At 42.2% G+C, this 13,792-nt stretch overlaps 1 protein-coding gene across 2 annotated transcripts; it reads left to right on the forward strand.

The window, feature by feature from the left end:
• The first annotated feature begins 44 nt into the window (after nt 1–44).
• On the forward strand, nt 45–13,057 carry arl8 (ADP-ribosylation factor-like 8). Of its 2 annotated transcripts, XM_021562988.3 has the most exons (7): nt 225–584; nt 681–820; nt 5,471–5,531; nt 5,895–6,042; nt 8,587–8,670; nt 9,037–9,188; nt 9,345–13,057. In XM_021562988.3, the coding sequence occupies exons 2-7, from the start codon at nt 775–777 to the stop codon at nt 9,391–9,393; spliced, it is 540 nt and encodes a 179-aa protein (XP_021418663.1). In that variant the 5' UTR covers nt 225–584; nt 681–774; the 3' UTR covers nt 9,394–13,057. The 2 variants fall into 2 exon arrangements, with proteins under 2 accessions (XP_021418662.1, XP_021418663.1); XM_021562987.3 differs by having other exon boundaries at nt 45–820.
• Nucleotides 13,058–13,792: the final 735 nt, after the last annotated feature.

Genomic DNA, 13,792 nt, shown 5'->3' on the forward strand with positions numbered 1-13,792 from the left:
TCATCTGGCACAACTTTGTCACACAGTTGATGTCACAATAGCTCACTCTTAACAACAACGCGGCCAGTCCCGGCGACAGTAACCCCCACGCTTGTTGTTAAAAAAAATACTCCTGAATATATAAATAAACATTTTATTCAGGTTTTTTTAAATGAAAAATAATCCTGTAAATTTTCAACCAATTATTGAGCCCCTAGCGTCAACGTCATCAATTGTAACCTGACACTTAGGCCGGGGGTGGCATTTGAAATACACTGCATCTGGGTTTACACAAACAGTCAATTTGAAGAGGCTAGAACACACAGCCAGATCTCGGATTAAGGAAAACTTCGTGTATATAAGGTTCTCACTGTAGAGTTGGCTAGCTAGCAGCTGGAAACGAGTCGACTTGAAGTGGTTAATGTTAAACCCTTAGCTAGCTAATTTAGCTCCGGGCCGTTAGCTCACAGAATTCCAAAGGCACCATCAGGAAAGAGTGTTGTGTCAACGTATTTGGCCATAACGGATAGTAGTGACTCTGATGCTAGTTAACGTTAGCCCATATACAAAATAACTGAGTCTGGTACCTCGGATAGTAAAGAAAGGTAGCTAGTTAGCTAATCATTTCTCAACTAGAGTTTTGTTGTGGAGCTAGCGAGTTAATTTACGTGGCTTGTTGTGGACCTGGTTATTCATTTCAGAACTACTAACGGGGGCTTGTTGTGCCAGCTAACGACGTTAGTTAGCCCTGGATACGTCGACTGTCCACTCTTTGCAGTTTAAACCACTAACGACATGGGTCTTATATTTGCCAAACTGTGGAGTTTCTTTTGCAATCAAGGTGAGTACTTATCTACCAGCTAACATTTTTAGCTTGCTAGTAGCTAACTAGTACGTTAGCTAGTATACACGCAATAATATGGGGCCTTCATCAGTAACGTTAGTTAGTTAGTTGGCTAGCTAACGTTTTTGGTTGCCAGCTGTTCTTCGTCCCGATGTGTAGTTAACGTTATTCCTTGACAATGGCTGCATGCAAAACAACACATAGTAGTGGTCTAGTTAGTTGGCTAACTATTTATTTATTGTAGCTCAATTTTAGGTAGTTACCGTGGGCAACATAATATAATGGTGGTAGATGTTCACAGAATCAGCCAGCTAAGGATACTGTTAGATGTAACGGTAACACTCAAATAGCCACATGTTTGAGATGAATAATGTGCAGTCTGTGGTCCAATTTCGGACTTGCTGTTTAGGCTACTGTTTCTGTTGACTTTGAGAAATGGACACACGGGACAACTTTGGAAGGATGTGGAAGTCGGTTTGGAGTTTTATAGGGCTAAATGGATAACAAAGACGTGTTGTAATGGCCCTTTCCTGTCTTTTCAATCCTGCAGAGAAAGAACATGTCAATATAATGGAATTGGGCAGAGCCTTTAAAAAAAAATAAAAAAAATAGGCAAGTCTTTTAAGAACAAATGTTTATTTACAATGACGGCCTAGGAACAGGGGGTTAACTGCCTTGTTTAGAAACAGAACGACAGATTTATACCGTGTCTGCTCGGGGATTCGATCTAGCAACCTTTCAGTTACTGGCCAAATGCTCTAACCTCTAGGTTACCTCCCTCCCCCTTAAACCTGGTCCCATATCTGTTTGTGCTCTTCCCAACTACATTTCTCATTGTCAAGCCAAACATGACAATGAGGGACAAGGAGTTGGCATGATGATAGCACAAACAGACTGGCACTCATGCTAGCCTGGTCCCAGATCTGTATACCAATGGAGGTAATCTATAGTAGAACAACTCTCATACTACTGTCCCGCAATGTTGGGCCCTAAAGTAATCCTGTGGAATTGTGTATCCCATTGGCCTAATCCCTCAGTGAGACAGAAGAGGACCAGTGAATTGCTAATCCCAGCCTCCAGTGTTTTAGACTAGAGGACTTTAACAGGTCAAAAAAGTTCTTCCGAAATGGATCCATGGCATTTCCACCTGACCTGATATGCATAAATAAATAAAAATAGACCCGTTCCGAATGGACTCGAGGACAGTCGGACCTGTTACGAAAAGACCGGTGGAAAAACAGACCAGTGCTCATTTAGGTCCGAGAGTAGAAAGAGGGAGCGAGAGAACCCCAAGCTGGGCGCTGCCAGCGACATCAATAAACGAGCTAACTTGGCCAAATGATCCAGTTACTTGCCCTTAAACTGAAAATATATAGATTTGTTGTTTCAATGTGTAGCATATTAAAAACTTTATAGCCTATTTGATTAGTTTCTACTTTCTGAAAACAATTGTCCACCTCACGTTTCAGATGTAGGAGATTTGAGCGCTAAATGCATCAGTATGATATATATATATGTATATATTATAAAAAAGTATAAAGGAAGGCATAGGTGTCCATTTATTTAAAAAAATAAGTATAAAGGAAGAGCTATAAGAAATACACTGCTCAAAAACATAAAGGGAACACTTAAACAACACAATGTAACTCCAAGTCAATCACACTTCTGTGAAATCAAACTGTCCACTTAGGAAGCAACACTGATTGACAAATTTCACATGCTGTTGTGCAAATGGAATAGACAACAGGTGGACATTTTAGGCAATTAGCAAGACACCCCCAATAAAGGAGTGGTTCTGCAGGTGATAACCACAGACCACTTCTCAGTTCCTATGCTTCCTGGCTGATGTTTTGGTCACTTTTGAATGCTGGCGGTGCTTTCACTCTAGTGGTAGCATGAGACGGAGTCTACAACCCACACAAGTGGCTCAGGTAGTGCAGTTCATCCAGGATGGCACATCAATGCGAGCTGTGGCAAGAAGGTTTGCTGTGTCTGTCAGCGTAGTGTCCAGAGCATGTGACAGTCTGGAGACACCGTGGAGAACGTTCTGCTGCCTGCAGCATCCTCCAGCATGACTGGTTTGGCGACGGGTCAGTCATGGTGTGGGGTGGCATTTTTTTGGGGGGCCGCACAGCCCTCCATGTGCTCGCCAGAGGTAGCCTGACTGCCATTAGGTACCGAGATGAGATCCTCAGACCCCTTGTGAGACCATATGCTGGTGCGGTTGGCCCTGGGTTCCTCCTAATGCAAGACAATGCTAGACCTCATGTAGCTGGAGTGTGTCAGCAGTTCCTGCAAGAAGAAGGCATTGATGCTATGGACTGGCCCGCCCGTTCCCCAGACCTGAATCCAATTGAGCACATCTGGGACATCATGTCTCGCTCATTCCACCAACGCCACGTTGCACCACAGACTGTCCAGGAGTTGGCGGATGCTTTAGTCCAGGTCTGGGAGGAGATCCCTCAGGAGACCATCCGCCACCTCATCAGTAGCATGCCCAGGCGTTGGAGGGAGGTCATACAGGCACGTGGAGGCCACACACACTACTGTGCCTCATTTTGACTTGTTGTAAGGACATTACATCAAAGTTGGATCAGCCTGTAGTGTGGTTTTCCACTTTAATTTTGAGTGCGACTCCAAATCCAGACCTCCATGGGTTGATACATTTGATTTCCATTGATCATTTTTGTGTGATTTTTGTTGTCAGCACATTCAACTATGTAAAGAAAAAAGTATTTAATAAGAATATTTCATTCATTCAGATCTAGGATGTGTTATTTTAGTGTTCCCTTTATTTTTTTGAGCAGTGTATAAAGTGTCGCTGGTTCGCAGTTGTCCAACTGAATGTATCTTCCGCATTTAACACAACCCCTTAGTTAAATGCTCGGGGATTCGATCCTGCAACCTTCCGGTTACTGGCCCAACACTCTAACCACTAGGTTACCTGGTGCCCCATTAGCTAAGCCTAATAGCTAGGCATACCAAACCTTCACAGAAGTTAATTTTGATATTACCCTAATAAAGGTAAGTCAAGTCATTGTTTACAGGGAAAATACAAACAGGTTATTATATTGCAGCATTAAATTGAGTTTTGCATCTTGCCCTTTTTTTGTTTTTTCCTTTTCATGGTTTGAGTGCGTGTAGCCCTAGGCCTTCTGATAATTATGTTATATTGCAGCAAATGTAACATTACTCTAAATTTGGCCAAAGAAAATGGCTGAACAGAATCATACAAAACATTTAAATAACTGGTTTAAACCTTGAACAGGCCTATATTGCAGTAATTACCAATAAATGTGAGTGCCTACTGTAGGCCTACCCAACAAATGACAGCAATAGGCAAATGTTATTTTATAACAGGCCTACTTATAACCTAAATACAGAGAACAAAATACAGAATTTAATTTGGGCAACAAAATGATAAAATTTTTGCATATTTCAAGAACTGGTTTATGTTATTAAATAGGCTAATAATAATATACAAAAATAATAAAACAAATGATAATGGGTACCAAAACAAATAGGTTAGAAAACTGCATCAAACCTGAATAGTGAGTTCCATTTGGCCGTGCCAACCTTCTCATCTTTCTCCACTACAATATTAAACTTGTCCCTGAGGACATTTTTTCTTTCTCGCTCTCTCTCAGCAGCAGGCGGACGTGAGGCGAGCAGCCGGAATCACTTTCAGCTGGGCAGAAGCTATACGTTTTTGAGTTGCAGTTGGCTGACAACAATAAAGCTTGTGCGGTTCTTGTCTGTCTCACGCACATTACATTTAAGAGGACTGGTCCAGATGACAAATAAATTTTAATTGCACAGATCCATGGCAATTTTATATCAGATCCGAGAGACAAGTCAGAATTTACCATTTCGGGGGCTTAGAACTCTACCAGTTTCACTCACATCAACAGAGTTAATGGTAGTGAGATTACTACTAGGATGGATGCTTGTGGAATGTGCATTCTGGACCACTTCCATCATGGTGTTTGTCATATTGAAAACGTTTGATTTTGTTTGAATGGAAAATATAGAGTTCACACCAGTCCATGGATATGGAAATGTTGGATAGTGTTCCTTGCATGTAATAAAGTCTCAACTCTCTCTGTGAGCTTTTTTTGGCCGGGCCAACCCACATCCACAACAAGGTAGCTATCCTCTCAGGAAGCAATAGCTGTGGAACATCTGACGACATCATCTGTTGTGTGCCAAAGCCTGTCAAAGTCATCAGCCTTCTGATAGTACTACCTTCCTCCTTGTCGCCCATGGGCTTCAAAGGTGAAGTCCCCTATGGGGGATATTCTAACACAGACGTGCCAACTTTGATTCAGGCTTTGGTCTGCCAGCCACTTCTGTATGACAGTGGAGTGTTAAAGGCCCTAAAGCAACACAGAAGCTAAAGACCCTGTATGGTGATTTTTGGGGGGTGGGCTACTTGCACTTGTGTTAAGCCAGCTAAAGCTAGGAGCTAAGCTAAGAGAGAATTTGCTTGAAGAGGTAGGCTAATTAGCTTTGAAAATGGCTCTGGTGTGAAGTTTCCCGTAGGTACAGATCTAGGATCAGCTTCCCCTCCTTTAATCTTAGTGTGGCAAGAAGGTAGTGTATCTTTGGAAGGGAAACTGTAACCTGTGCACACTTTCTTTGTTGCAGAACACAAGGTGATTATTGTCGGGTTGGACAATGCTGGAAAGACCACCATACTGTACCAATTGTGAGTACTTAAAAAAACGTTTTAACCTTTATTTAACTAGGCAAATTCTTATTTACAATGACGGCCAGACGCTGGACCAATTGTGCTCCGCCCTATGGGACTCAAAATTACATCTAGATGTGATACAGCCTGGATTAGAACCAGGGACTATAGTGACACTTCTTACCCTGCGATGCAGTGCCTTAGACCGCTGCTCCACTCGGGACTACTACAATTTCCCCCCCCCCATGTCTACTGTCTCCATGTATCTTCAACTAAAACTCAAGCGTTTTTCTATGTTTAGGGAAAACTCCTGGCCATCCTACTAATGACTGTTGCTCTCTGAGGTAGATGACTGCAACGTTTTTGTAACTTCCTCCTCAGTCTGATGAACGAGGTGGTCCATACCTCGCCCACCATCGGGAGTAATGTGGAGGAGATAGTGGTGAAGAACACCCACTTCCTCATGTGGGACATCGGGGGACAGGAGTCTCTCCGCTCCTCCTGGAACACCTATTACTCCAACACAGAGGTAAGTTACACCCACCACCCCAACATACTCTACTCACCCAGTGGCCAGTGCTGTACGTTTTAGTGGTAGCAGACAGATGGTGCATCAAGGTCCAGTGGTGTGTGTTGTAAATAGTGGGGCTCCTAATCCCTAATAGATGCTGTCAGAGAGGGGAACAAAAGTATTACCCAGCTGCCGTGTTTGTTCAGAGCACAGACGGACCAAAGGGGCGTCCCCGGGTTCAAAGGTCACGCTGACAGAGGCCTGTCTGAAAGGCATGTTTTGCCTCAGCAGCTTATGGTAAGAGTGAGGGGAAGAGGAGGATGAGGAATGTGGCTCTTCATTGGAGCTCTGTTTTAAAACCCCCCCAGTAGGACTCTTCAAACCGTATGACACACTCTTGCCAATTCTGGAACCTGACATCTGCTATGCTCTGTTCACATGCTCACTTCAGCACAAACACTGCATCCACATCTGCTATGCTCTCTGAACGATACACAATGAGTCATTAGCATGCTAGCCACCAGCCCCGGAGCAAGCCCAATTGTGAGGGTCTCCGCTCGGAAATATCCACCCACCATGTTTCACTGTACCTGTTCTAAATGGCATCTGAAAAGATGAAGTGTCCTATTGAATCTATTGGCTTCTATGGAAGTCATGAGCTTGTTTCACCAGCCATCTGTGCTCTGTCTCTGTAACTTGTCTGTTGCTGTACTTGTCTTCCCAGTCGCATGTGGCCAATCATTCCAAATCCCTCTCGTTCACTCAACGAGTACGAGCATAGTGTCTTGCTGGTGACAAACCTAATGGCCGTGTCCAATATCTGTCTTGCCTAGTACTTATTTAAACTGCGTACTTTGTAATAATGTTACTGTAGTGAACAAAATATAAACACAACATACAACAATTGCAAAGATTTTACTGAGTTCATAACGAAGTCAGCGAATCAAAATAAATTAGGTCCTAATCTATGGATTTCACGTGAATGGGAATAGAGGGATGCATCTGTTGGTCACAGATACCTTAAAAGAAAAGGGTAGGCCCGTGGCTTAGAAAACCAGTCCGTATCTGGCCACCATTTACCTCATGCAGCGCGACACATCTCCTTCGCATAGAGTTGATCAGGCTGTTGATTGTGGAATGTTGTCCCAGTCATCTTAAATGGATGTGTGAAGTTGCTGGAACTGGAACTCGCTGTCATACATGTCGACCCAGAGCATCCCAAACATGCTCAATGTGTGACATGTCTGAGTTTACAGGCCATGGCAGAACTGGGACATTTTCAGCTTCCAGGAATTGTGTACAGATCCTTGTGACATGAGGCCGTGCATTATCATGCTGAAACATGGTGATTGAGGCAGATGAATGGCACGACAATGGGCCTCAGGATCTCGTCACGCTTATCACTCTGCATCGATAAAATGCAATTGTGTTCGTTGCCTGTAGCTTATGCCTGCCCATAACAACCCCATTTTTTGGGGGGGTCATTTTTATTAGGCTCCCCATTAGCTAACGCTATAACGCTAGCTAATCTTCCTGTGGTCCAAGACCAATTAATGAGACATTAAACAATTACAAATCAAGACTTCAAACATTTAACAAGTAGACAATACAGACAGGAAACACTTAACATTCAGCTGATGCCTTCTATTTCCTGTCCAGTGATATGGTCTATCGCATTAGATGTTCTTGTGTAGTTGTGTGTGACAACTGCACATTTTAGAGATGCCTTTTATTGTCCCCAGCACAACGGGCACATGTGTTATGATAATGCTGTTTAATCAGCTTCTTGATATGCAAAATCTTTGGGCTCCTAAGTGGCTCAGTGGTCTAAGACACTGCATCTCTTTGCAAGAGGCGTTACCAAAGTCCCGGGTTCGAATCCAGGCTGTATCACATCCGTTCGTGATTGGGAGTTCCATAGGGTGGCACAATTGGCCCAGCATCTGGGTTTGGCTTGGGTAGGCAGTCATTGTACATTTTGTTCTTAACTGCCTTGCCAAGTTAAATTTAAAAAAACTGGCAGGTGGATTATCTTGGCAAAGGAGAAATGCTCACCATCAGGGATGTAAAACCAATTTGTGCTCAATTTCTGGGATCTTTTATTTCAGCTCATGAAACATGGGACCAACGTTTGACCTTTTATATTTTTGTTCAGTGTACATACTATTTAGAACGTACTGTTTAGTGAAAAAGTATGCAGTAAGCAACAAATAAACATAAATACTCATCTATCCTGAGAAGGCGTGATCTAATGCACAATCACGCAAGAATAGAGTACCCCTATTCTTATTAGCTGTTGTCAAACACGGGTGGGTGTGAAAAGACTATTCTCTTCCTCAAGGGTGCAACGAAGTCTCCTAGATGAAAAGCTGAAATGAGTATGACATCCTGGCATTTTTAAAGCATACATTTTTTTCTAAATATCACATACTATCTATTTTCGCACACCTCAAAAGCCTACTATTTAGTACGCAAGTACGTGTTTTTGGAAATGTCTACTTTCCTCTTGCAGGATTTATAAAGTGATTTCAGTTGGCATTTTCTGTCTCCTGTAATTCCCAGTTTATCATCTTGGTGGTGGACAGCACAGACCGAGAGAGGCTGGTGATCTCTAAAGAGGAGCTCTATAAGATGTTGGCTCATGAGGTTCGTATATTAACCCCCCAGTACTCTGACCTTCATTCACACGCATGCTGGCACATAAAACTGGTGGGAAACCATACAGAACTAGTCTTGTCTTATCTCTGTAATTGATTTTTTATTTTTTTGCTAGCCAAAAAAAAAAGGAGCTAGTCTCACAAGTCCACATGAGTGATTCCTAGTTCCCTCCGTCACATTGTTTAGGGGAAGTTTCCGTTGTGCTTGGTTGCGTCCCAAATTGTGCCCTTTTCCCTATATAGTGCCATAAGGCTCTAGTCAAAATGAATGCACTAAAAAGGGAATAGAGTGCCAGTTGGGACACATGTTGTAGTGGAAGTTGCATTGTTCTCTTTGCCCCTTCTTTCTTCCCAGGACCTAAGAAAGGCAGCTTTGTTGATATTTGCCAACAAGCAGGATATGAAGGACTGCATGTCGGCGGCGGAAATCTCCAAATACCTCACCCTCAGCTCCATCAAAGACCACCCCTGGCACATCCAGTCGTGCTGCGCACTCACAGGAGAAGGGTGAGAGGGGCCTTGGCATCACGCGGACACACACACACAACCTTAACACTGTCCCATTCCTTTCTATAGCCTATGTGATACGCCTCTTAACATTACTTCTTCTGAAACTTCAAAAGGGATCTGCAATTTAGACTGTTCATCATTTTTTATTTTCAGCTTATGCCAGGGCCTGGAGTGGATGACCTCGAGGGCGGGACTAAGATAGCCCCTTCTCCCTCGTTGGATGTTGAACTGACTGACTACCGTTCTCACCTATCTGGTGTTCTCAGCCTCTCCCTATTGGCTTCTTAAAAACAAAACAAAATTGTTCAATTTTGAGCTTAAGGCTGCACGGGAAGCAAGTGTTGCGTCTCTCCCTGCTACATCAACTTGACCTCGCCTGGGTTGTGTTCATTCAGCACCAAACAGAAGAAAACAAACCAAAACAGGGAGGGACTTCCAGAACTTGTCCAATTAGAAATGCTCCTTTCCATTACGTTTTTGCTACGGTGTGCTGTAATGAATACCACACTATTATAAGGTCCTTGTTAACTGGACCCTCTTACTAAACCACATGGACTTTTTGCTACCTGGATGTGATCAAGCTGATAGTAAACTGCAGTAGAACCACAGCCAGAAAGAACACTTCTCCTCTAAGACTGGAATACTAAGTGTCCACTTGAAGCGATGGACACACCATCACCACTACATATCATGATTATATATCATAATGCCATATTAGGACCTGGATTAACATTTAGGTCTCTTGAATGTTCTGTGCGGAAGTGTTTCATCAATCATGTATTCATTTGTCTGTCTATTTTGATGCCTACTATACAGAGGCCTATACCAAACAGTGTTTACCTACTCACTTATGGTAGTCAGGTTAACTTACTTAGGTTGGGGAAAGGAAGGGGTTTATCATGGTGAATGGACACCGGGTAGTATCAGTAACACTGGTATTCTATGTTGGTTACAGGAGTGGAAGTCTGTTACAATACATGTGTTTTGGTTTAGGCCTATGTGTGCAGGATGGCATGTTCAAGATATTTTTAACTACTTTTTGGTGTGTTTTTTTTATTTCCTGGTGAGTTGTCGTCGGGGCTTATTATACATGGTCAGAGGGTTCTGTTCAAAAGTAGTGCCCTATATAGGGTGCCGTTTGGGATGCACACTGGGTACAAGCCTCGTGGTGCTTGTTTCTTTGACTGTGGGAGCCAATGTATTATTGGGAATAGTCGTATTGCATTTGACTTCTCAAGCGAATGTCGCTGGGATCTGTTTTTCTTAGCACTCATTCACACCGGAAACAAATGGGGTGCTAACTAGTGCTGAGCGATCAACCAAAATGTTGTTTATTTTTTGTTTTTTAAACCGCTAATTGACCAACTTTGGTTCAATTATTTGAATTCCATATAATCTAGCCCGATCTGTGCGACGTATTTTCCAAAAGGCCAATATTCATAGTTTAGTGCAGAAAACGTGATAATTAACTACAATGACCATTATGCATAATCCTACTTTTCAGTTTTTTTTTTCGTTACTCCTGCTATGTTAGGTTAGTGTGGGGCAGACACTTAGACCGAGAAATGCATGATCAAGAGGGATAGAGAGCAGTTGCTTCGTGAGGTATCTACCTGAAAATGCATTTATCTAAGTGATTGATAGTATGCCTTATTTCCATTGAAGAACTACTAAAATAGTGGGTTTTTTTTTTGTCAGACAGCATAGGCAGCAGCTCTTTAGAGATGAGGAGATTTGGAATTAAAGTCATCAAATAAAACAAATGTAATATACAGAATGAAATATTTTTAAGTAATTAAGTGATACGCAGTAAATTGGCAGTCACTACTAATAATGGGAATTTTAATAATTGTTTTCTGTTAACATTTAACCCACAGTGCATTTAATGTTAAAATTGTATCAACTGAAAACTGTGATTATTGGAAAAAAAATAATCAAACCGAAACCATACAGACCTCAAATGCAGTAATCGCTCGGCACTAGTGCCAACCAACCACTACCGTGGTAATATCAGTGTTCAAAGCTCAAGTTTCATACCAGTATTGTACACATGTCGATGCAGCATTTTGATTAGATTATTTTAGCATTTTGTGTATACACATCTCAAGTATGTGTTGAGATGTCGAACTGAGCAGGTCAGTAATTGCAGCTACGTTTGTTAGTGTATCACCTTATTCTGACAGAAATGACTCCTTAGAGTTAAAGTAGCCTGAGTGTCAGTCTGTTTGTGCTATCACACCACCTCCTTGTTTTAGCTTGACAAGGACATCAATGGAGTTTGCAAAAGCACTAATGGATCTGGGACCAAGCAAGCGTTAGATATATGGTAGTCTTTGTGCATTTTTGACTGCAGTGTGTCGGAACATGCCATCCAGTCCCCATCAGCTTATGTTGCGTACCCTCAAAACAGCTAGCCTGATCCCAGATTTGTTTGGGTTTTAGCCAACTTCTCTAGTTAGAGAAATTGGCTGAAGCACACAGGTCTGGGACCAGGCTACTGACAGGCCTCAAAAGGAGTCAGGGTTAGGGCTTCTCCTGTGTCAAATGTGCCACATGTCAGACAGACTCGCATGTGAATGAATGGGATGTTGATGTTCTTCTTATGTCAATGTCTGTCTGCTTGCCCTGACAATATTTTATCCCTTGTTCCCGCTGTATCAAGATTCTCAGAGTCTAGAATCAGCCCCATTCCACAATATTACTCATTGTGGATGGAACCACTAAATTGATCCTAAATTGGCACTCCTACTCTGAGAAGCATGCTACATATGGCCTCTCACCACCAGGATTTGTTACGACATTGGCCTGATGGGTGAGTTCTTTTAAATAGCTAACAGATCTATGCACGTGTCACTTTGCAGGTGTGTGTGTGTGTGGTGAAGTCGAGGAAACAACTTCAGTCTTTTCATTGGGACTAGATTCAGAGTAGCTCAGGGTCCGGTTTCCCCAAAGTACCTTAAGGCTACGTTCATCATTAGGACCTTCGTAGGAGCATCGTTAAATCTCTTAAGCTGTTTCCCAAAACCACCGTTTTAATAAAGCTGCTCTTTAACACTTATTTACCCACGACATCAGGCCACTTGTAGAACAGCTAAGAATGTCGTTAGATGCTTTTTTTTTTTGCCGTTCTGCTTGACTTTAAAAGATAAATACAGTATAGGCTACAGACCTAATATACTGTATTTGAATATATAGCTAATTGTAGACTAGCCTTCCGTCTAATATTTGCCAAATCTTGATTTAGTGCGTTTTTATAGGGTAAACATTAGAATAAGCCGCCTCAATATTTGTAGCCATAGACAATAAATAACATCTCTCTAGGAGCTGATCCCTCGTCAGTAATTCTAATGTTAAGATTGGAAAGGCAGAACGCTGCTCCGAGAAGGGCAGTATCAACACAGGCCATAACATACTCTGTGGTGGTTTGTGAAAAGCATGTTATAGCTTTGACTGTTGTAGGGCTAGATTAAAACGGTCATAAGCCTAAGTTTCAGTGGGAAACTGGGCCCTGGTCCATCGCGCGACAAGTTACAAAGCGCAGTGGCATCCACCCTGGTCCGGGAGAGTATCTGAGTCCACTGGTTTTAATTGACACACAGTTAGCATTATGTGAAACCGATGGACCCAGGATGTGTCCCAAATGGCTCCATATTCCCTATAGTTACTACTAGCAGTAGAGGGCCATTTGGAATTGGGACACATACCCAGTCTCTTGAGAATCATAGTGCATTCCATTGGTCCATCTAGTGCTTTATACTCTGTCAGACAGTGGAATGGTCAGACACTTGAATCAGGATGATAATCACATGTATGATCTGGGTTGCACATTTCAGTTTTATTTTTAAATAAAATATTGTATTTTGAAATGTGAATCTGGTTTGTTCACTGATTAGGCCCAGAAGGCTGCGATTTGCTTTTCAATGTTTCAGGCATCCACAGCTGGCTGCCAGCAGTCTCATACTGTTTATACCCTCTCATGGGTGAAGACCTGATGAACATATGAGGACATCTGCAGACCCTTCTCAGAACAGAGAACCTAGCAGCTGTCATGACCAAGGCTGCATTTACACAGGCAGCCCAATTCTGATATTTCTTTCACTAATTGGTATTTTGACCAATCAGATCTGAATAAGTTCTGATTGGTTAAAACACTAATAAGTGGGGAAAAAGATCAGCATTGGGCTGCCTGTGTACGCTATCATCTGGTGTGTTGCACCGCCATAATAAAGTAAGCAAGACTGTTATTAAAAACAATGTTTTCTCAATGTTATTATAAACTCAGCAACAAAAAAAAAGGGTCCTGAAAAAGGAACAGTCTTTCAAAGATAATTAGTAAAAATCCAAATAACTTCACAGATCTTCATTGTAAAGGGTTTAAACACTGTTTTCCATGCTTGTTCAATGAACCATAAACAATTAATGAACATGCACCTGTGGAACGGTTAAGACACTAACAGCTTACAGACGATAGGCAATTAAGGTCACAGTTATGAAAACCTAGGACACTTAAGAGGCCTTTCTACTGACTCTGGAAAAACACCAAAAGAAAGATGCCCAGGGTCCCTGCTCATCTGCGTAAACTTGCCTTATGCATGCTACAG

This window comes from Oncorhynchus mykiss, chromosome 15 (genome assembly GCF_057628025.1).
Source record: "Oncorhynchus mykiss isolate SJ-2025 chromosome 15, ASM5762802v1, whole genome shotgun sequence".
In the NCBI taxonomy this organism is placed as follows: Eukaryota; Metazoa; Chordata; class Actinopteri; order Salmoniformes; family Salmonidae; genus Oncorhynchus; species Oncorhynchus mykiss.

What these genes read in the sequence shown, in the direction of transcription:
- arl8 (XM_021562987.3), top strand. Translation starts at nt 775, where the DNA reads ATGGGTCTTATATTTGCCAAACTGTGGAGTTTCTTTTGCAATCAAG. An exon ending in ACCACCATACTGTACCAATT is followed by an intron (nt 5,532 to 5,894) that starts GTGAGTACTTAA and finishes CTTCCTCCTCAG; the next exon opens with TCTGATGAACGAGGTGGTCC. An exon ending in CCTATTACTCCAACACAGAG is followed by an intron (nt 6,043 to 8,586) that starts GTAAGTTACACC and finishes TGTAATTCCCAG; the next exon opens with TTTATCATCTTGGTGGTGGA.